The 25,628-nt window shown below is 37.1% G+C and overlaps 2 protein-coding genes across 29 annotated transcripts in view; one reads left to right on the top strand and one right to left on the bottom strand.

Annotated features, from left to right (window-relative positions):
- Window positions 1-436: 436 nt before the first annotated feature.
- On the bottom strand, window positions 437-18,017 carry LOC123520159 (myotubularin-related protein 9-like). The gene is given in 13 exon segments (XM_045282148.1): window positions 437-3,041; window positions 3,600-3,769; window positions 7,221-7,450; window positions 7,703-7,809; window positions 8,188-8,309; window positions 8,876-8,987; window positions 10,946-10,972; window positions 14,629-14,778; window positions 14,948-15,073; window positions 16,122-16,273; window positions 16,976-17,138; window positions 17,867-17,946; window positions 17,949-18,017. Coding segments are annotated over 13 exon segments (1,707 nt in total). The 5' UTR covers window positions 18,013-18,017; the 3' UTR covers window positions 437-2,837.
- Window positions 18,018-25,337: 7,320 nt separating this feature from the next.
- LOC123520154 (ankyrin-2-like) overlaps window positions 25,338-25,628 on the top strand; it is a 391,211-nt gene continuing 390,920 nt past the window's right edge. For 14 of the 28 annotated variants that reach the window (XM_045282122.1, XM_045282128.1, XM_045282115.1 and 11 more), the window contains exon 1: window positions 25,340-25,628. This exon is cut by the window's right edge and continues 64 nt beyond it. In XM_045282122.1, coding sequence (XP_045138057.1) covers window positions 25,486-25,628 — 143 coding nt within the window. In that variant the 5' untranslated portion in view covers window positions 25,340-25,485. The other 14 variants (XM_045282127.1, XM_045282124.1, XM_045282120.1 and 11 more) reach the window with 3 other exon arrangements.

Here is a 25,628-nt window from a genome sequence, read left to right as displayed (position 1 = left end):
GTTATCAAGAATGGGAACTTTTCAAATTTACAATAATACTTTAATTATGAACAACTTAAATATTTGTCTGAACCTTTAAGATTATGCAACTATTCAGTATTTACCTACTTGTGTGTGTACAAATCAGCATTCTGGATGACAGAACTGGGTAATATGGTAATGATGAAAACACACACTGCTTGCATGGGTTATTAGTGATTCAATGACTAGAAACAAATATCTGAGAGAGAGAGAGAGAGAGAGAGAGAGAGAGAGAGAGAGAGAGAGAGAGAGAGAGAGAGAGAGAGAGAGAGAGAGAGAGAGAGAGTGTTTTCAGATCTTAGAAGTTACTTTAATCCCTTCAACAGTTAAAACTCTCAATTTACAAACAATGATAACAATCTATAATATATATATATATATATATATATATATATATATATATATATATATATATATATATATATATATATATATATATATATATATTTTTTCTCAAAAGTAGATTAAAATTGTGCACAACTTTAAACACACTTCACTATTGTATGAAGCTACTCTTTGTACAACTAAACCCTTGCTGAAGTGTATGAACTTGCAATGCACCTGATATACTGCTGAGTACTACGGGGACTTGTTGGATATGTGTATAGTAAGTAAGAAGCTCCTGAGTAACTGGCAAGAGCAGATTGGCTTTTTAAGTATAAAAATATCACATTCTGACAAATAAATGTTTAAATCTTAGCATTTATAAGGCAAGCATTTTTCAAGCTGTTTAATGTTCAAATCACAAGAGACCACAAGAGGCCAGCCGCCACATCAACCAATGTGCTGCTTAGAGCCACACTATACTGCTTCACATTCCAATCATCTTTCAGTTTCAACATGAAGTTTTATTTCCATGATTTTGAAATGGTGGTGAACATAAGTAATAATCACATCATGGAAAATAAAGGACCTGAAATATTGCCCATTAAACTAATGAAAGCTATTTTGATATTAAAGGCATTCAATGAGATATGCAGACTCGGGGCCATCATCTTCTGGCCACTACTGTATGTCCTGCTTGGGTTGCATATACACGCTACATATCAGATCCTCCACCTTGCAAGAATCACATAATACACTCAAATTTGGAAATAAATACAAGGATGTGCTCTATTTCATGATCTTCTCAATCAGAACCTTCTTATTCTGGCATAAAAAAAATTAGTAATCACTATGCTAGAATGATATTAGCATCCCATACGCATGTTCATTACACAAGTTGTGTAATAATTTTTTATCCAATTTATCCATCATTGATAGGCCAATGAAAATATTTCCTAATTACAATTCTGACAATTCACTCATGTAGATGAGATGTTAGAAGTCACTTATGTGCTAAACACAGACTGATCCAGGGACACAAACTGCATACCAGAGAGTGCTCATGCATTTCACAAGACATGTGCTAAAAATGAAAGATACAAAAGGTAAAATTTTCAGTCATTCCAAATTGACTGTTACCTATATTCAATCTTTCAATCTAAGAGTATGATGAAATATTGCTAAAGATTGCTACTGAAATCACAACACATGAGGGAAACCCACAACCTTCTGGGGGAGGCTGTTCTGGGTGTTTTACTACAACACTATAGCATCTAAACATCAAACTCTACTACACACCAATGGATTATTATGCCATTAAGTAGTCATACCACATCAATGCCAGTGTAGCCCTAACTCTTCCCAACAGTAATATGCTATATGGAGTGGAATCATGGCCAATACAACTTAACTGTCTTTACCTGTGCCTGTGAGTTACATTTAAGGGATAGTCTCACAGACCAAGAGCTTAGGCATAGCACAGCTGACTACATACTTCCACGGCCATGAAAGGTAAAAAAAGCATGAGTGGATGGAAGATGGCTTCACTATTCTGACAGAGTGGTGAGTGACATCTGCCTTGTATAAAGCTAGAACACCATGAACTTCACTGGAAACTATTTACTGCATTAAAATGTATGATGCTACTTATAGTATTTGTATACATATATGAAGAGCTCTTGATAGCTTATGTGTCTTTAAAGTTCTATACAAAATACAATATAAAGTATGTGTTTGTTTGTGTGTGTGTTTACCTTGTCTAATGTCCAAATCATTAAACTTTTAAAACCAATAGCTATCCACAATTATGATTTTAATTATGGTATGTATATTACAACACATCTGTCACTTCAGAGGTCATGATGAGCTATTTGCCTATTCCACCATTACTCTGCTCACATGTTGCTCCGCTTGTGTCAAAATCTCTGGTATTTTGTTGCAGAGAAAAGAAATGTATTCAAACATCATTGTATTTTTATAATGAAGATCAATAAATGAAAATCAAAAGGCATTTTTTTGTCCCTGATTTAGAATGCATAATGTCACCACTACTCCTTGTGAGACAGCCAAATTCAGACAAAATTTTGTCATGAAATTGTATGTACAATTAACATTATGCACATATATAACATTTGCTTATAAGATTATACAAGTAGTCAGTTCAACACTACACATATTTCATATTAAAAGTTGCTAAACTTAAATACAGAAAAATTGTATTAAATAATTCAATCATTTTCAAAACAATTTACATCTCTTGGGAAATTTATTTTCTATGAAGGTGTAATGTGATGACTAGTCTATTACAAGAACTAAAAATACTAACAGCTTTGAAATGTAAATGTAAAGAAAATACTGTTTAACACAAATAAAGTACAAAATTGTCAAATAATTATCTGATCAACAACACATACATACTATATATACACACACACTCACACATATGCTATCAAGCTTTCATAAATAACAACCTGAGAGCCTCATTCCCCTCCCTAGGCCACCTCTAGCTCCATTGTTGGTGACAGTATGCCCACTTCCAGCGCCTCCCTCTCCAGGTCCTGCAGTTGCCGCCTCAGCCGCGACACCTTGGAGCGAAGGGCGGCATCTCGCTCCCGTAACTCCTTCACCACCAGCCAGGCAGCCTCCTGCGGGCCCTGGTCAACCACCCATCTCAGGAACACACCAGCCCACAGTTGCTGAAAGGATATCACATAAAAACATTTCAGGAGGCGGTGGAGTAGTGGATAAGGTGTTGAGCATGGGATCAGGCAGACGTCCACATGTAGGTTTGAATCTCACCACACACTGCTTTGAAGCTATGCCATTTGTCGATTGGTTTAAAGTTACCTACATATCACCATGATACTCAGGTTCTAGGTGGTTACACCAGATTTGCTTGGGTGGTGATACAGGCCCTAATAAGGGTACCACTATAAATAAAAGTGCCTACACCACTAATGGGCAGAAGCTGAACAGCACTTCCCTTATATACTCTACAAGTATGCCTACAGGTGCTATAGGCCATAAAAAAAAATAAATAAATAAAATAAAAAAAAAAAAGAGAAGTTATCAAGCATAAAACATGGATGTAGAATCCTCCCATATACATCAACATTAATATTGTATATTTCAAGTTTTCCTCACTAAACCAGCCTTGACATATACAGGATCCATTAATTTGAGAAGAGACAGAGAGGGAGATTGACCAATACACTAGTCACAAAGCATTAGGAAATAGAATTATCTCTCCTTACCAGACTCATTGGAGCCACAGAAGGCCATATGACACGTTGATTTGGCTCATACAATGGGTTGAGGTACTTGGGAAGCACCTCATGTCTGTTAATGTATGACCAAAGGCTGGCTGTCCTCTCAGGGGCCTTCATGTTTTTTCTCTCACCTTCATTGTTCCCTAAAAATGTACCTGTTGGAAAAATAAAACCCGTTTCAATATTCAAATATACAGTAATGTTTCTTGCCATCTGTTCCAGTAAAACTCATAAAAAAAGGAAATTTATTTCAATTCTAATTACATGAATGATGTGTACTGGATTGGATTGGATTTTTAGCTTTCTGGCGCCGCAACATCTAAAGGTCATTTGGCGCCGCAAAATACTTTAAAAAGACAGAATAGTAAAAAAAAAGAAAAAAAAAAAAAAAATAAAAAAGACTAACTAAAAACAGTTAAAAGCAATACAATAGCTAAAAGAAAAAACTAAAAATACAGTAAAACTAAATTAAACATTAAAAAACATAATAAAATAAAATTCACAGCTTTAGGAGCAGGCCATCTTCTCCCCAAAAAACGAAAAACATCATGGCCCTGGGCCAGGCACTCTGGTCCAAGGACTTTTGAGATATAATAGACACCGCTATCTCTACCGCGACAGCAGTAGAGATAGCGGTGTCTTAAGTCAGTCAAACTGGGGCACTCCACTAGTAGGTGCTGCACCGTAAGCGGCACCAGGCAGTCATCACATTAAGGTTGAGGGTGATGTGTACTGGAGGCAAGGTTTTTAACTAGGGATGAATGTGAACTTTAAGGATCTTTTGTATGGCATAAAGAAAATTGCCTAACCATGCCAGAGCTCAAGGCTATAGTGTGGTGGGCCACAAGATTTTCTGTTTCCTCCAGAGGCAAAAGAGACAAGGAGTATGAAAGATGTGTGTGTGAATGTCATGCCTTGTCTGGGTCATCTTGTATGGGATTGTAAGCATGGTGTGTGTGTGTGTGTGTGTGTGTGTGTAACTTAATTAATTCCAAATGGCTGTTCGAGTATCAAAACGTTCAACTATCAATACCTATAAATCAGGTAATTCGCTCTATCTCTATTAATTATGAGAAGCACGGATAAAAACAGGGAGACTCATAAAGACAGTTTTATAGACAAGGAGGCAGTGATGTAGAGGATAAGATGGTGAGCGTGGGATTGGACAGACGTCCATGCGCAGGTTCGAATCCCACCATGTGGCGTCTTGAAACTTTGTCATTTGTTGAGTGGTTTAAAGTTACCTACATGTCACCATGATACCCAGGTGGACATGTAATTGCCTTAAACCAAAGATGCACTTGGGTGGTGATATGGGCTCTAATATGGGTACCACTATAAATAAAATTGCCTGCGCTGTTAATGGGTGGAAGTTTAACAGCGCTTCCCATACTATTCAAGTAAACCTACAGGTGCTATAGGTCATAACATGAAAAAGAAAAAGACAAAGATACCCAAACTGAGACAGGTAAGCAAACACTGACTGAAACACACACACACACACACACACACACACACACACACACACACACACACACACACACACACACTATACACAATGTTTTGATTTTTGTAATTTTGATTTGTACATACTGTAAGTGAAGGCTGGTGATGGATGATGTAGAAGAGGAGGAGAGAAGGGTGGGGAGCAGGAAGGAGGTCGGAGGAGGACAAGTCACCATCCATGAAAACGTCTGGTATGATTCCTGTGAACCCACTGATGGAGGGATGTGGCTCACTAACACTTCCAATTTCACTAGATTTCTTATTTTCACCACCAATAAGCCTCTTTGGTGTTATTGCAAGTTTCTAAATGAAAAACTACCGACAGAATGCAGAAGAATGTGGTTTTTCCAAAGACTAGGGATGTACACCAGAATCCGGCATACTGGAAAACCAGCAATTTTTTTAATCGGTAATATGGTATCAGAACAGGACAATGGCAGTAGCAGAGAGGGAGAGGGAGAGGCCAGAGTTTTGTTTACAACCGTGTGTGCAGCCGTTCGATTACTAGATATTTTCACCACTAATAAGCCTTTGGTGTTAATGTAAGTTTATAAATGAAGAACTATAGACAGAATGCACAAGAATGTTATTCCGAACACCGTACCAGCACAACTGGTGGAGGGGTGGAGGGAGCCAGAGAACCTTTGTTTACAATCATGTGTGTGGATGTTCAACTATTAAAATGTTCGAGTATTGAGTCTCCACTGTGTATGTGTGTGTGTGTGTGTTTCACTGTTTGATCTGTTGCAGTCTTTGACGAGACAGCCAGACGTCACCCTACGGAACGAGCTCAGAGCTCATTATTTCCGATCTTCGAATAGGCCTGAGACCAGGCACACACCACACACCGGGACAACAAGGTCACAACTCCTCGATTTACATCCCGTACCTACTCACTGCTAGGTGAACAGGGGGCTACACGTGAAAGGAGACACACCCAAATATCTCCACCCGGCCGGGGAATCGAACCACGGTCCTCTGGCTTGTGAAGCCAGCGCTCTAACCACTGAGCTACCAGGTGTGTGTGTGTGTGTGTGTGTGTGTGTGTGTGTGTGTGTGTGTGTGTGTGTGTGTGTGTGTGTGTGTGTGTGTGTGTGTGTGTGTGTCTATATATATATATATATATATATATATATATATATATATATATATATATATATATATATATATATATATATATATATATATATATATATATATATATATATATAACCAACCCAGACTTAACGAAGGGGTTACGTTCCTAAAAACCCTTCATTAAGCGAATTTTTGTTATGTGGACCAATTCTAACAAGTTTAACCCCTGACTTGAGCTTCCATTGAGAGTAAACATCATAAAAAGGTTTAATGAAAGTAAAAATTATGAAGTTAAACATTTAAGCAGTTTAATTTAAGACTAAGTCATTATAATGTAAACTAATGTATGTATGTAACTTTATAATGTTGATGATCTTAAATTTATGATGGGAGGGAGAGTGGAGCGGGAAATACGCTAGCTGGCAAACTGTGGAATGTAAACAAAGGGCGCATCATTGTACTGCATACAAAACTTATGTACCACATTTCCACAAGGCTTTCCATTTCATTCATTGCAGTCATGAGTTCAGGTGGTTCTTTTAGCTTGCAAGGAAAATATGATCTCACCAGCCTTCTTAATAAGAGTCTGCTGACTTGAAAATGGTATATATATATATATATATATATATATATATATATATATATATATATATATATATATATATATATATATATATATATATATATATATATATATATATATATATATATATATATATATATATATATATATATATATATATATATATATATATATATATATATATATATATATATATATATATATATATATATATATATATATATATATATATATATATATATATATATATATATATATATATATATATATATATATATAGATAGATAGCATCAAAACTTCTAATTGTCAACATTGACAGCAGTACTGACACATCCCTTCAAGCAAATATCTCCCCATTAAGCCCAAAATTAATCTATCAATACACCACTCCACCTATGATGTCCAAATGTTATACCAAAAATTTCTTGACAAAAACTTACCAAACTGTGATGAATATGAATGTTCAAATAACATCACAAGGAAATTTTCAGCAAATTCAAAGCTACAGCTGAACTGAGAGTGAATCTGGTAGACACAGTCCAGGAAGAGAAGGAAGGTTGGGGCATTGATCTTGGAGCGCTGGGCACTGGGTGTGTAGCAGGACCGTGCATGACGGGTTGCAAATGGATGTCCACCTTGTATCCATTCTCGCTCAATAAGTGCTTCAAATCTATCCAGGGAAAAGAAATAAGTAATGATCACACTTTAACTTTCTGCAGTAATTCACATGTACATGGCAGACAAAAGCAACTATGTAATGAGACAAAGAAGGCAATGAATGTGCAGCAAGACAAAACATAAAACTGTTGCTACAGGATGTAGCCTTCTGGAGTGGATGAAAGCAACAAGAACATGGTTTTGTAGCTGAATGTTAATACCCTCATATGTCTTAACTAAAGACATCCTCTATATAAAGCCTCACCCTCTGACAGTTCGACAGTCTGGATTAAGGATGATCTGGGCTAGTGAGGTGACTTGTAGTGCTGAGTCCAACCCATCTGTGTCATGAACAAGAACTGAGGCTCCATCCTGAAAAAGACAAGTGTGTGATCACCAATCAATGCAGACAAGCTAACCAATTCATCTGCTGAGCAGTAGTTTCTTTCAAACAATTTTGAGAAGGCAAATCTTTTGTAATGTTGTTTACTTCTCCTCACCTCCATAAAAGCTTCAATGAATGTATAAAACATAAACAAAATGAGTACCAAATTTGTTCATACTAATTAGTTCCCCTAAACTCAGTGAAATCAACTCATCAAAAAATCATGAGAAAAACTATAACACTTTTATCTCCTTTATTTTTCACAATAAAATTAGTGTAACTCTTTGACTTCTTTAAATGGAATGATCAGTGACTTAATGTTTGAACACTAATATATCATCACTAGGCCAAGGTCATTTCCTCACCTGGTCCAAGCACTGAGCCACAAGACAGGCACAATTCAGGGTCTCTTTGATGTTGTTCATCCAGTTGCTGCTCTCAAGACGACTCAGCCACTTGTCCGTTCCAGAGTTTGTATCATTCACACCTACAACACAAATTAAAATATATTTTCATCACAACAAATCAACCTATCATGTGTTAGTGATAATTATAAGGTTTTCATAAAAAATGTCAATCACACCACATCATTAAAACAATGTTTTTGAAGATTCTTTCAAGTATCTTTTCTTGCTTATCTTTAATCTTACAATAACAAAATAACCATAGTGACTAAGGTTTTCTGGCAGAAACAATGATCAATCTTCTTTATACATCTTTTGAATCTCTTTCTCATGATTACAGTTCATACTATAATTGCTAATGTATGCTGCTTGTAGGTAATAATTTAGAAAGTTGTGCATTTAATGCATAGGCACTTTCATTCAGTTACTAATTACCTCAAAACAGAAAAACTAAGGCTAATATTTACTTTATGTTTACACTCTCCTATTATATCTAATATGCTCTTTTTAATACATCTCATACAAGGATGGCAGTTCCTATCCAAGCTTTAATTAACTCCATATCATAAAAAGCTCTGCACTTCTTTGTCTATTTCTTCATTCTCTACTGAAGACAGAACAAGACAACACAGGGAACAGCACACTGTACCATCCATGAGTTTGGTGAGGGAGTCAAGCAGCACGTGGTGGCGGTCTATGGGCTTGTGGACGCGGCGCCAGTTTGGGTAGTGCAGCTCTGGCTCATAGCCTCCGCCCCGCAGCTGGTGAGGAGGACAAAGTTTTGCACTTACCCAGCCTTTACATGCTCTGCCAATACCACACACCCATGTCTGTACAAACTATACTGTTTGTCTTGTAGTCTGCTGTACTTCATCTTCTAACATGTGCAGCAGAAAAGAATAAATCATAATGTGGACCAAATTATCATGATATGACTTGAGATACCAAATGTGTTTGATTATATTTCTATAATTTTAAACCATATAAAATGCATGCTATAATTTTCAAGTAAATTAAATTGTAAAGATGATCATATCATTCTCTAAAAAAAAAAAAAAAAAAAAAAAAAAATCATGAGAATATCATCCAAGCTAATGTAACAGGAGTAGTAACAGTATAAAAAATAAACACCATTGTGGCCTGCAAACACTACAATAGATGTGACCTTTACATTTGAAAGTCATTTTGTGTTTCTTTATGTAAGATATACTCTTCAGTTGAGAAATCTCTTGTGCTCTTAAAGAAAAAATGTACTGTGTCATTATCATTTGTTCTGTTTGGGAGACAGTTTGGTGTGTGCATTACAGAGTGAGGTGCCCTCAGGGAGCAACAAACCATCACTCGCTCATATAAAACCTGTAACATTGCAAAAAGAAGTACTGAAGAGTTTGGTATCATTTAACTGTAGTGGTTCTAATCATTATGCACATGAAGAAACACACAATGATTACAGTAAATTTCAAAATATTAATTGAATACTGATCTGAGACCTGACTGCCACAATAATGTTTAAAACAATAAGATTTTTGGTAATGTAAAATAAAGGTTTAAGCTTATTTTGAAATTGAGTTAAAATAAGCAAGGGAAAAGAAATATATAACAATAAGATTGAAATTCAAAAGGAACATACATCTTGATATATATATATATATATATATATATATATATATATATATATATATATATATATATATATATATATATATATATATATATATATATATATATATATATATATATATATATATATATATATATATATATATATATATATATATATATATAAATTGTGTCTGTATTCCTATATAATGTTGTAAATAGAATACATCTGGCAGATCTGGCTACATGTACATCATATTCCTAAACACTTTTCAATTATGCCTCTCTCTCTCTCTCTCTCTCTCTCCTTACATGTCATAAAAGTTGTATAAAAAAAAAAATAAAATAAAATAAAATAAGAAAAGGTGTTTCAAGACCAGTTTCCATAGCAATATGGAAAGTTTTGTCCCTATCCACTAGTGTGCCTGAGATATCTCGAATGTTTTATTAAATAAATTAAAGTATTCAACACATGAAAAACATCACACATGTAACCTTGACTTGATAGATAGCTGTTCATGGTTTTGCATGTTAAGTCATGTTCACTTACCACATTCTTGTACGTCTAACACAATGAAGATCATGCTGGGTACATATTCTAAAGTAATCTAAATCTTCAAGTGAATATGTACATAATAAATAGAAGCAACAAATCATCCACATATATACATGTTGAGGCACATCTATAGCAGTTATATACAACAGATATGAAATCTGACTTAGTATTAACATGAATTCACAACAAATATAAACAAACAAAACAGCGGTTGCTAAGTACAAGCTAACGTAAATGCTTTCATCTGAATGCAAGCAGATGACAGAAAAAGTTGATGAATGATAATTACATTGGAAATAAGTAAAGCAAGGAATCCTCGTTACAACGTACACACTCCAGCAAGATTCTTCTTAACTCACCAAAACCATTATCAAAATTTGTGTTGCTTAACTATTTGATGATCATCATGAATGCTTCATGCCTTTTCCCTTTCATTTCCACATCTTCCATGCTTTTTTATTCTTCTATCAGAAAACACAAAACTAGGAGTGTACATTGTAAGAGGAGGTGACAGCATGCAGATAACCATGGACAACATAGATTTACTAAAACAGTTTCCTATACCTGAACTTTTGCTGACTGCGCAAGATTCTGTGTATAAAAAGAATGCACTGTGAAAGCAATCTGTGCAAAACTATGGTTATTATAACATTACAAAATCAAGTATACTCAGTGCAACTATTCATATTCACCATACTTTAACCGTAAATACTTTCAATGATATACAAAATGATGAAGAGAAACATGCCTGAAACCAACTGCCCACATGTTACTAGTACACAAAAGAAAAAGAAAATTATTCACCACAATCATAAAATTTCAACAATAATCTTAAGGCTAAGTGTAATCTTAATATTTAAAGGAGATATGTAAGCAGGAAACTTAATACTAATTTTCTTAAGTGAAAATTATTGTGCCATACATTCAATAAATACTTAATAATCACTTAGGTGGACCAATATTAATATGAAATCTACTCATCAAACACGCTTCCAGAAATTTACTGCTAGTGCCAGCGTGACACTCATGCAGTAATCTGGATGAGCCACAAAGAGAACCCTTCAATCAACACAAACTTCCATCAAGGTATGAGGTGCCACATTTAGCATGTCCCTGGAATTGCACACCAAACCTCATTCAAGAAATACTATTTTAAAACAAAAAATTTCCTAAATTTTCATTTACTTTTTTTTTTATCATAATCTCCTTTTAAACCAGCTGATATATTCTGTCCATGACTGAAAAGTTTTGCACAGTCCCACAAAATTAGCTTTTTTTTTTTTTTTACTGTAATAGGAACTCGCTTCCTGGAAGGAGTGCAACCTTTGTGTATGAATGTAATATATGAGAACGTGTATAGATATGAATGTGCTTTTTTTGGAATTGAAAGTAACACAAAGCAGCTTCACTGAAACAACTTAGCTCACGGAACACTACTAACAATACCATGAGAATGTCACGACAGCCTGTTTGAGACACAAATGAAATAAGCTTATGATTTTGTTTTGTGCACCTGAGTTACATTAGCCTGTGATACTCTGAATTATCGGAATATTACATATGAACATCAACATAACATAACAAACTGCTGTCTTAATATTTCCAGTATATGTATAAATGAATTAAATGAATTAATTTGGTGAAAACAAGATGACAAACTCCATCTTTACCTACATCAGGTGTGGGCAAACTACTGCCTGGCATGTGGCCCACCAATGGAATTTATGCAGCCTACCAAATGTTATTAAATTTGAAAGAGAAAGTTACCAAGCAATATAAAAGAAATTGTGAGCATTTGGTTTTCTTTCTACAGGTGTGTGTATGTGTGCATTTTTTCTGTTTTAAATATCAATTAATTTGGATTAACATACTAAGCAGTCCTATAAAATTGTGAATTTTCCAGTGTGGCCCTTGCACTAAAAAGTTTGCCCACCCATAACCTACAGCATTATACCCAACATGATGTAGCATCCTTTAATACACAAGCATAATCAATAAAAATAAATGGTAAAATAGTCTTTGCAACTGTAATTATCATTTTACATACATTATCATAGAAACTATTAACACACATACCCAATTCAATACCTGGGGACATTTTGTTTCTAAGTTAGTGTTGGTCATTGAGTCTCCTCACAGATCATGCCAGGAGTCACATGAGGCTGGATCAGGAGCAAAATCATAAGGAATACAAAACAATCCACTCAACTTTTGTCTCATGCACTAATAAGTGATGTGTGCTGTTTTTGTCATATGAATAATGTAAATGCTCATGTCAGCAACAACACAGCTAAAGACACCCATACTGCAGTCTTTCATAAGCTTCTGCAAGCATTATTTGCCTTGTCTGCTCACCTTACAGAGCAAAACTCCCCATTGTAGATGATGAAGAATACATCACATCAGTGAAGCATCTCCACTGAAAGGTTTTGTGATAAGGGGTTTGGCTAGCATTATTGCATTTTATATTACTCAAAACCATAGCAGATGCCTATCACCTTGTTGCAGTTCAGTCACTTTGCAACTCTATCATTGCACTCTATAAAACACCAACTCATTCATAAACTATATATAAGAGATTTTACTATTCAAACATATTCCTCTAATGGAAATTCAGATGGGAAATTTTCTTTAATTTTAATTCTTACATGTGTACTTGCTTATTACAAGACTGGGAGATCATGATGTGCATGATACTATATGCATGATCTCATGCAGTCTGCTCACTTCGCCTTTGCTTCAACTAGGCCATGACTCCCACTCAATACACATTTATTTTTCTCTAATTCATTCTCACAAGTTTCCTTCTATTCATATTCATAAATATGAAGTCATTTATCAGCTTTTTAAATGTTCCCAACCATTACTTCTAACATCAAGATATAAGGTTATATTTTTTAACAAGAAAAAGACTAATATGGAAAAAGAATGCTTATTTTTGCCATACCCAGTCCTTGGGAACAGGCATTGCAGAGGTAGAGTAAATGGTCCATTTTTTTTTTTTTTTCCCACACTAAAAAACAATATTGTGTGTTGGGACTTGAGTAAGTGGTGTGTGAGTGCCATTGCAATTCACTATGTTGACATGCATGAAGCTGCAATGACCAATACCACAAACACAAACCATATAGTGCATGACTGTGTCTGAGTTTCATCATTCTGGGACATGAAGACTTGAAGCAAATTATTATACTTGCAAAGTTTGCATGGAACAATAATACAAAATATTGACTGAGTCAAGATATGAACTAATTCAATAAAAGATATGTAGACTCAACACATTAACAATAAGAAAAATATTTTTAGATGAACTGCTCTCCAAAACAGATTCTTAAGTCTTACTTTAATTCAATCAATTATGATATTACATATATAACATCCAGAATTACCTTGTCAGTGTTTCAGTTACAACACTGGATATTTCTTTAGATACAGATTTAGTGCCACAGTGACATGCCATGCAGAACATGAATGAATATGGACCACACAAAATCTGTTGTTTTCCAATGGGGACTAAAATACCATTTGTGATTAAAGTGGAAGTTTGTAACACACAACAATTGTAGTTGTTGCTGCCTTTCTTTAATCTATATGAAAATTACAAATATATAGTAAGGCTTGTGAAGAATTTAACTTCACAAAAATTCTTATACGAGTCAACAAGTACTCAAAATACTGAAAATAATATTGTATAACATGTATTTTAATTAAATACATGTATGAGTATACAATAGACAAGGAATATTTTTCAAAGGTGATGATGGAAGCTATAGATCAATCATAACCCAGGAAAGTCTGGAGACAAGGCTCTGATACTGTAATAGGCTTCATGGACATAATGTCACTTTCCAAGCGCTATTTTGTAGGACTTCCGAAAAATGCAAGTCCACCAACCTTCATCTTCTGTTGCAGTCTGACACAGACAGCAGTAGGTAACAGAATAAGGACACTTTGAACATTATATATTAAGTGTACCTCCAACTTAAACTGTAAAAGCTCAAAGGGGATATAAAACTAAGGAATAAAAAGCATAAATCTGAAAAATCTGCAATTATCTCAAACATCAAAGAAAACATAATCAAATCCAAAACAACATGCTCAGAAATTCTGCCCACATACTTTACTAATTAGAATTATGCACCAACTTTAATAAAAAATATCCCAAAGCATCAAGTACATGCTTCATAAATAGGTCACCTAATGGAAGTTCACCACAAAAAAGAAACTTAACACTAAACATGTCTTACTTTTGCAGACTGCGCCAAGTTTTGAGTGCGAGTGTCAATGATGTAGCCTCGCTTTTCTCGAGCCAGCACACTGTTCAGTAAACGCTCATCCTCCTTGCATCGCTTCCCATTGGCAGTGATGAGAGGCTGACCGCTTCTCATAAGAACAGCCTGGAACAATGACAGTCTTAATCAAACACAAGACATATCCACACATTGATACCAAATTTTATCATGTACTTGCAAACTAGCATCTGAGTGGGCCTTTTTGTTTGATCATTTATGTTGCCCTTTTCCCCTCTTACATAATACGTAGTAATAAGCAGAGACCAACCCTTACCGATCCTTCGTGGCGGTAGGCGAGGACAGGGAAGCGACCCCCTTGGCGGAAGTTCGCAATAGCTACAAGATCACTGTCTTCAATGTTCTTTGGCACCACAACAGCAGCTGGATATGATGAACAAACCTGAAAAAAAAAAAAAAACTAAATAAATAAAAAAACTAAATAATGTCCACATGGATATAATCATTCAAGGTTTTACTTCTACAAATGCTTTCTCATCATCAGTGACTAGAACATGTAGGGTAGTTCATCTCATCTACTGAGTCCATTTATTGATGGGTCCTCTGAATAAGATAGCTAATCACTTCTTTCTCATTTACCAAACTTCTATCAAATCACTGCATTAACCCCTTCCCGGCGGCAGGGCAGATGAGTGTACTACCAAATAAAAATTATCTATATACAGACTCTACCGACTTTCATCCATACATATGGTTTCCCTACAAATGGGTACTCCAGATTGACATCTATATATAGACTCTGCTGCAAAACTGAACACACAATTGAATCTATATAAAGACTGCTGCAAAACTGAACAAGTGACATCTATATATAGACTCTGCTGCAAAACTGAACACAATTGAATCTATACAGTATATAAATGTTATTTATGTTTGATTGGTGATAATGTATGTCAGTATGAATGTTTGGAATTACTTACATCCTGGACTTGTGACCTGGATGTAATTTACTTCCACTTTTCTTTATATTTTCACATATGTACTTGTTTTCTACCTATCTATTTTTATGCAACGTTGCTGGTAGTGGTACAGTTCTTTCTCCTTGATATGATAGGCTAATAATAAAAGAAAGTGGGAAAAAATGCAAACATTTCCAGTATTAGCTTATGTGAGTAGCACATCCACCATCCACAATGCACAAGTGGTGACCGGCCTTGAGACGCCATGTTGATTAGTGTTTCGGTAATTGAGATGCCCAACAATGACTAATTTATGAATTTTGTTAATTGTAAAAATCATTTAGATATAGGTTATGCTACAACTTAGTGCAGAAAAATGAGAACAAATGCATATATATGTAGACGATCCGACAAAAAGTCCCATTTTTTAAACATCTATATATAGATCCTGTGCTGGGAAGGTGTTATATATCACACAAAAATAATACAGCAGAAGCTTGAGTATTACCATGATGATGTGAATTATTTTACCTTATAATCTTTGTTAACATAAGATATCCTCCAGTCATCACCCTGCTGGATGACGCGAGAAAACTCAGATTCTGGCAGGAAGGTGGTCCAGCCGTCCTCCAAAACATTGTACATGGCACGGTAGAAAAAGGGATACTGGAACATTGGATCCTCTGGAAGGAATATGCTAGGTTCAAAAGAGTAGAAAGCAATAGTATCTATAGGGGAAGCTAACCAACTTGGTCCTCAGGATGTTGGCTGTAACTGTCTGTGTAGTTGCCATCTCAACTGCGGAATGACTTGGTCTGACAATGATGAGCAGAGCGCAGCTTCGGGTATTCATGTGTCAAAGACACTGTGATAGCAGTGCCACACAGCCTATATGCATTGCCTGGTGTCCCGGAAAACATAATGTAGGTTTTCTATCATCAAATCAAGAGCTACAAGAGCTATAAAAAAAATAAATAAATAAAAAAAAAAAAAATAAAAAAATAAATAAATAAAAAGTAGTCACATATAGTAATTTATAATATTGGAGTAATCAAGGCAAAAGGTACACAGTATGAGCAATATACGTGTTTATATGCCTGTTAACTGTGAATGTGACACCAATGTAAAACAACATCCCTGAGTACCAAATTAGTCTGGTTCCACTATAGTACATCCATATAAGAGTTCAAATGAAACAATTCTGTTGTGGTTGCCTCAGTATTATCTAGTGCAGGGTTCCCAGAAGTAATTAAGAACAGTACATATCAAGATATACTATAACTCTTTCAACCTTACTCTGAGAAAACATGAAGATAAAAGTGTTCGAGAATCAGTGAAATGACAAGTGGCAATGATCAGGGCACAAGAATCTGCCACACACGTACCCACACGAATGAGATCCTCTAACGTGTCAGCAACTTTAGCAAACTGGTCAGCACCGATGATGTCCAGCTGGAGGATGCGCAGGTCTTTACACTTGAGCCAGAGTGTTCCCCCTGTCATGCCCTGCTGCCTTCTCTCAATGGCATCAATGTTGCTGTGCAGAAGCTGATGGAAGATTGGGACATAGTTAGAAAAATTTTAGCTTCATATCACAATCTATTCCAGTTAAAAAATATACTAATTAAGGAATTCTGCAAGTAAGTTTACAGCTGCAACGTTGATTACTCTGTTCCTCGTTGTCACCATTATTGGTTTCCTAGTTGTTGGTATCCAATCAGATACACAGCATCAGTTCATCTGGGTCTTGGCATTTCAAATTTCTTCTACTTTGACATCCCTTCAACTAACTTTTAGAATTATTACCAATACATCAAGCTTTCCAATATACTTAATACAATGCCACGCTATTACAAGACATGATAGATCCAATCTTCAAAAGAAAAGTTATGTTTAGAGTAAAGAAAATTTTCTAAGTGGATAAAAAATATATACCTGGTCCATTCAATAATTTTGAAGTCTCTTTCCAACCAAACACAAATTTGCAAATATTTTTGCATATGTATACAATATGAAAAAAAAAAATGTATAATTACTATCATAGGTAGATATATAGATATTTTAGTTTTCCCTTGAGCTAAATCTGGTATGAACAGAATTTTCATAATAATTCATAATGCTGCTGATCCCTAAAGGTACTCACTCAGCTTGGGAAGTGATCATAAGGTTTACTAGTGAAGCTAAATGCACCTTAAAGTGGTAGGGTAGGTAGGCTGTAATATTCACAATACTTTGTTAATGTCTCACTAATATAACAAATAATCCACTCCACTAACCCAGAGTTCTTCTGGCTCCTCTCCATGAGCAGACACAATGAGGTGGTGCCCCGTGATGCACAGTGTGCCATCCAGCACCGGTGGTGGGGCCGGTGGAGCATCACACGGTCACACCGAGAGATGCGGATCAGCTCAGCAAACTCCATCTTTACTGAAACTAAATGGTACAGAATATGTAAGATCTCAAACTTAGGCACCAACCATCACATCACCAGACAATAGTTTCCCAGGTGCTTCACACAAATGAGATGTGTGATCCACGGTGACATTCAGTTCTCTACGGAAGCAACAAAACTGACAACTTCCAAGCAAATGTTCCACTCCGTTATTTGTACATTGGAACAGCAACACAGTAAGACTTCTGAGATGTTTAGTTTGAGGTCTCCTTATGGAAGGTGATAGATCAAAATGTTGTAATCACCTTGAAAACAAGGCTAAACACCATATCATGATGCCCATATGAGACTATCAAAAGTTCTGAAATGTTTACATAAATCACAAATTATTTAACATAATTTATTCTATGTCAACGTCTCCTTCAAGGAGGTACTCATGTACAATAATGCTTCATGTCCAGTGTTTTTATTGTGTTTAGGGATGATCTCATTTCATGACACAATTCTCCACACGCCTCATAACCAATAAATCATTTGTTGGTTAAATGAAGTGTCCAAAAATAGTTTTTAACAAAACCAGCTGACTAATCACTGCTTCTTAGTTATCAACTATCATTTCTATTTTAGAAAGCTGGTATACTATCAGATCTGGGCTTCCTTCAGCTTCATCAAGCACACTCATCTAAGCCTGACTTTAAATCTGTCAGCAGCTGACCAACGCACATCACCACAAACCACACATGACATGCTATCCATCTTATGGCCTGTGCATCTTATGTTGGTTTTGAGAAGAAGTGTATCTCAGAGGCTTCAAGTAAAGCCAATAGTCAGATATTGATAAGAAGAGGCCTCTTTACAAAACTGTTAGCTTAAATGAGCTTTGTTTCTAGATAAGTTTTACATAAAGCAGTAAATATATGCCAGCTTACGTTTGTTTAGAATTAAGAGTAAAACTCCAAATTTACATAAGATTTTAGCCTGTTAATCATTGATCAATTTGAGTTAATCAGAAGCAATCTTATAAATAATAATCGCGCTGCAGGCCAGTACGTAACGCCCCCCCAGGCCACCTATAGGTAACACCAGCAGTCATCGGAGGCAGTGAAGCAGCAGAATAAAGAATTACATCATTAGGCAAAACAAACACACCCTAGCAGATGCACTACACTTGTGAGCAGAATAAGTAGGGCAGTTGGAGAACAGTACCGAGAATTAATCAATGAAACACGTCACTTCTCAGCTCGTACTAGCCATAAGGAGGTGAACAGTACAGCTTTGTAGCCTTAGATACAAAGATCTACATGTTACATTACAGTTTATATGGAATGATTAAGCAAAAGGTCACTCACACGTCCCATACAGCGAAAGTGACACTCAGCAGTAGCCGCCCTTCTAACGCCCCTCAGCTGTTGTTTGTTTGGGCTGAGAAGAGCGAGAGGAGCACCACGGAGGGAAATTCAAAGTGGGGATTGGGACGCATTTTGACCTTGAGTTTTGAGTATAATTAGACGATTTTATTTGCATTAGGAAAACTCTATGGAGGTCAGAAGATTAATGGCCAGCGTCTTGACTATTTTAATCCCCCACATAAGTTTCTAAAGCTGTATAGAATCACCAAATGGTTAGTAAAATTAATATGAAAATGTGTCATGGTACTGAAGAGATTAAAAACGAACACAGGGGAATGAGAGCATCAGCGATCAGCCATTGGCAATGTTATCGTGTCCCTATGTCCCCTTGTCTTCTCTTGTCTGTCACATACTTCACAAGGCAAAATAATAACATATGAACGAGACCATCGGTGATCAGCCAATGAAAATGTTATCATCATTTTCACTTATCTAGAATATCATTTTAGAATTAATTCCTTCCTATCTCTCTTGAACCAAAATATTTGAAGTCAGATGAGTTATTTCTTATTCTATCCACACACACACACACACACACACACACACACACACACACACACACACATATATATATATATATATATATATATATATATATATATATATATATATATATATATATATATATATATATATATATATATATATATGTTTTTTTTATACTGAGAATTTAGTTTATCTACTGCCTACCTACCGTAGGTAAATAGTATTGATATTGATATTATTGAAATTATTGAGAATTCACGCTGCATCTTCTGTTAAATACCAGGTCTTAATATATTCTTTGGATTCTTTGGCAACAATGCGTTCTCCTCTGCAACAGTTCAAAATGACGTCACGAAAGTGTATGGCGCCACGACTGCCTGTGAGTGTGAGAGGTGAGTGCCGTGTGGATGGTGTCACAGTGTGTATTGAATGATAGGGACACTAATTCTGTGTCGAGTATTGTGTGTTTACAGGTGCCAGTGACCCCTGTGAGAAGAGGTGTAACATGCATTCATTGTGTCGCTGGGTGCGGAAATAAAGCAAGCGAACACTCAAGTTTACCTTTTTCACATTTACCTTAAAAGCGCGGGATTCGTGGCCAAAGGAGAACTGTGATGAAGGGTTTTCGAATTTAGACCTCAGCCCTGGAGAGTGTAGTCATAAGAGGTAAGAATAATGTGTGTGTGTGTGTGTTAACAAGGAACAAAAAGCAGTACAAGCAGATGTAGGTGGGAGTTCCAGGGTTTGGTCTGGTAAGTGCCTGCTGCTAAGTATTTTGATGAATCCATGGCCCATATCCACGAAACTGTCTTAGGCTGATGGCATCGTCCTTAGCAAACCAAAATGGCGGCCGTCGTGCCTAACTTGCCAGAAAACGCGCTTAAAAATTTTCGTCGGCCCTAACATCGTGCTTAGCGCTAGGACTGGGTCGACCCTGTTTTTGTAGCGCTATGGACGACGGAGCTGGGTGTAAACAAACAACATGGCAGGGCCACGAGAGCAACAACCACATCAGCCAGAAAGAAATCATCGTAGAAGGGACGTTTTACATGAGCTTAATGATGCTGAACTCATCAAGAGGTACAGATTGGACCGTGAAGGTATTTTATTTGTGATCAATCCTGTGTAGTGAGACCAGTAGGTCAAACCCGCTCACCCCAGAGATGAAGGTTATCATAACCTTACGTTATCTTGCCACTGGAAAAATGCAACAGTGTAGCAGTGATGACCTCGGCCCTTCGCAATCCAGCATCAGCAGAGCTATCTCACAAACTGTGGACGCCCTTGCAGATGGCAACGTCCTCAAGAGGTTTATAAAGTTTCCCACCACTCCAGATAGAGCTGAGAGAAATAAAGAGGACTTCTTGGTCATAACAAATTCCCCAAACATCATCGGTGTCATTGATGGGACACGAATTGTGGCACCGAAAGAACAAGAAGTATATGTGAATCGTAAGGGCTATCACAGCTTAAATGTGCAAGTTGTATTCGATGCTAATTATCGAACATTGGAAATCCTTCCCAAGTGGCCAGGGTCAGTGCATGATGCACGTATTTTAAACAGTAGTGGATTGTCAAGATTGTTTGACGTTTCATGATATAACAGGTAAATACTGTATTATTATTGTTATTATTATGATGATTATTATTATTATTATTATTTTTATTATTATTATTAAACAGGTAAATACTGTATTATTATTATTATTATTATTATTATTATTATTATTATTATATTATTGATTGTTCTAGTAGTAATAGTAGTGGTAGTGGCCTCCAGGTGTCATAACCTCTATAACAAGGCCTCCAAAGTCAACTTGTACTCGTAAGCGTTGTTCTTTTCGTGGCGATAAGTGAGGATTATATGATTAAATGGTGTGTGACATGTGGAAAACTTAATTGTCAAGTTATCTTGTCCTAAAACTACTACTACTACTACTACTACTACTACTACTACTACTACTACTACTACTACTACTACTACTACTACTACTACTACTACTACTACTACTACTACTACTACTACTACTACTACTACTACTACTACTACTACTACTACTACTACCACTACTACTACTACTACTACTACTACTATTATTGTTATTATTATTATTATTATTATTATTATTATTATTATTATTATTATTATTATTATTATTATTATTATTATTATTATTGTTATTATTATTATTAATATCATTATTATTATTATTATCATCATTATTATCAGTGGTGACAGCACTGTTAGTACAAAACTCTCGGTAGCTTTTCATTGCTTGCACAAACCGTTAACTTCATTGTATTTATTATATTCTCATTCATCTCATTCATGAGAAGACAGGCTGACGACGTGGCCTGCGTTTGCAAAGCTCAGCTATGAAAGTTGTATCTGTACAGTACTGACTACAGAAGTGCTTGCCTGCCACCACTGACTACCTATCACCTCCTGCCAAGCCGACCGCATATCCTTCCCAACTCACAAGACCCCTACCGTAGCCTTCATGTTGGAAATTTCTACTTTACGCTCACTTTTTTCATGTTGCCACTCAAAAGCTAAGAATCAGAGGAAGACAAAAGTTAGTCTGCCGCCCTTGTACCGCGTGACCACCGCTACCTGCAGCTGGTGGTGCGTCTGGCGGCCACTTGGTGACAGATTTCCATCGGTAGAACAGTAATCCGCACCTCTCCAGATTCTCTCTCTCTCTCTCTCTCTCTCTCTCTCTCTCTCTCTCTCTCTCTCTCTCTCTCTCTGTGCGAACTCCTTCACCAGGATGAAGGGCACGAGGATATGGTTTTTCCGTTTTCTGTCAGCTACCTGGTATGGATAGTATCAGAAGTCACTATTAATTTATTACAAACAGCAACAACAAATCTTAGAAAACGTCAAGGCTGATTGATTACCCTACACTGCACTTTTAACTAGCAGAGGAAGAAGCCAAATAGCAATGGGAATAAAGTTCAGGTATGGCTCATCTCTTGTGATGGAAAGTGTGTGCTGCTGTCGCCCTCAGTACAGCCTCTTTTTACCGCTTGTGTCTTCAGTGTCATATCGTTAAGGCGTGCTGACTTCTCTAGCAACACTCGCGTGCCTATTGCTCTAACATTAATCTTTTCTGTAAAGATGAACATGTGCAGTGATTTGATGATGCAGGAGTGGAGATGAGAACTATAAGTAATCAAAAGGTTTGGCGTTAGATAGTATATGGGATCTGTTGTACGCAAGGAAGTTAAACGGCTATATAGCTAAATGTAACAACAACAACAACAACAACAGGCGGTTGGCGGTGACGTAGTGGATAAGATGATGAACGTGGGATCGGGCAGATGTCCACGCGTAAGTTCGAATTTCACCACATATCGCTTCGAAGCTGTCATCTGTCGAATGGTTTAAAGTTGCCTACATGTCACCATGATATCCAGGTTCTAGGACAGTCTAGGTGGTTACACCAAACATGCGCTTTGGTGGTGATGTGGGCCCTGATATGGGTACCATTATAAATAAAATTACCTGGACCACTAATGGGTGGAAGCGGAACAGCGCTTCCCACGCATACTCTTCAAGTATACCTACAGGCGCTATAGGTCACAGCCTAGAAAAAGAAAATACTACTGCTGCTGCTGCTGCTACTGTTACTACTACTACTGCTGCTGCTGCTGCTACTGCTGCTGCTGCTGCTGCTACTACTACTGCTGCTGCTGCTGCTGCTGCTGCTGCTGCTGCTGCTGCTGCTGCTGCTGCTGCTGCTGCTGCTGCTGCTGCTGCTGCTGCTGCTGCTACTATTGCTGCTGCTGCTGCTGTTGCTGCTGCTACTACTTCTACTACTGCTACTACTACTACTACTACTACTACTACTACTACTACTACTACTACTGCTACTGCCGATGCTGCTGCTGCTGCCGCCGCTGCCGCCACTGCTGCTGCTGCTGCTTTTTCTACTACTACTACTACTACTACTACTACTACTACTACTACTACTATTTTGCAGAAGTAGATTCGTGTTGGCCAGTATCTTGTGACTTAGGATAAAGTAGATGATTTGTTGACCCTGCGAATGGAAATATTTTGTAATTTGGGCTTGCTTTACCACTGGGCATTTTATTGACGTTTATAGGGTTGTCAAAATGACAGTTGATCGCATCAGTATTCCATGAATGAACTGAATGGATTTACCACAAATATCTCATGACACTCAGTGCTCTGTTATATAGATGTAAGCTTTCAGAAGTGTGGTAACTTAAGGCGGGTTCACATGTGTCAATATGTGACTGAAATTGGAAGTCACTAGAAGTATCGACTGAGCCCTTCTAGTCGGAACACGTTTACACATAGCGACTGGGAAGTATCGGTTGGTTGGCAGGAAATAGATATAAATAAACAGATACCCAACAAGATGTTTTCCTCTGGTGACGACGACAATAGCGATCAAATAAAAACTCACAAGTATTCAATCCTCACCTCCAACAACACCCTGCACAGAGGGAAGCAGTCAGCGGAGAGTGGCAGTTATCTCGTCGAACGCCGATTTTGCGTAAGTTTAGATGTGCCCTTTTTTTCCTCACCAACTCCAAAATCTTTTCTACATCAACACCACATTTTCAAACGTATCTCTGTGACGTCACAACGTAAATAAAGTCGCAAATCGACTGAACAAGACCAACATGTTGGTCTTGATTTGCGACTGTTTTTTTTACAGTCGCTAGGTACCGATATTCAGTCGGAAACTCCACCGACTTGCAATTTCAGCCACAAACTGACATATGAATCCGCCTTTACTAAATGAATGATTCTAAGAAAGAAAATCAACATTTTAACAAAATGATATCGAATATGATAGACTGCGTCAGTACCACTGGGGAGAGAATGACGCAGGGGAAATGAGGAGGAAAGGAAGGAAGTGGATGGAAGGAGGAAGCGGGACCGAGACAGGTGCACAAAAGGTGTAACTATGACGTCAACAGGTAAAGTTCGTTGCTGGTTGCTGAACCAGCATTGCCACCACCACCACTCTGGATACGGTGTGTGATGCTTTTCATGCGGTCCCACGTCAGCGAAGACAGTTTTTTGAGGAAGGACCCACCGAGATAAGAAGGTGAAGGAATACTGGCATAACAATGTCTGGATCAGCAGGGATGCTGTCAAAGAGTTTCCAGGGTGGAGATTTGAACGCCCCGCCTCTGGCTGTGCCGCGCCCCGCTTGTGCACCGCCAGACGCTCAGTCAATACACGCCGCAGGATCCTTATTCACCCTCAGCCTTTTCTCTAGCATCACGGAATGACATCCCATACTGTGAGGGCCACTTATGCTGCCAATGAAAACTTAGTGTAGAAAGGTTGTAGGAATACTCAATATTAATCATAAGAGGAATAAAAATAGGAATACAAATCCCCATATGGCAATATCGGCGGGCCACAGGACAGCCGCCGTGGCGGTGGAGTGGTGGTGCGGGATGTGAGGCGAGTCAGTGAGATTCTTTACGTCAGTGAGTGCAGGTGGCCACGCGCGACTTCTGTGAAGATTTTAATGATACTCACGTAATTCTTGTTATTGTATTGACATCGCTCCGAAATTAGTTTTGGGGTGCTAGTGAAACAAATCCTACTGACAAGATGCCAGTAGAAAACGATACTTCTCATCAAAACGGCCAGCAGGACGCGGGTGGCGGCGGAGGTAATGGAAATGTTCCTACTGAAACTTCTTCACAGCCCCAGCAGGCTCCGGAGCCCAATGCCACCATCGTCAATGGAACACA

Source organism: Portunus trituberculatus, chromosome 46 (genome assembly GCF_017591435.1).
Source record: "Portunus trituberculatus isolate SZX2019 chromosome 46, ASM1759143v1, whole genome shotgun sequence".
In the NCBI taxonomy this organism is placed as follows: domain Eukaryota; kingdom Metazoa; phylum Arthropoda; class Malacostraca; order Decapoda; family Portunidae; genus Portunus; species Portunus trituberculatus.
This window is presented reverse-complemented; position numbering and strand designations above follow the sequence as displayed.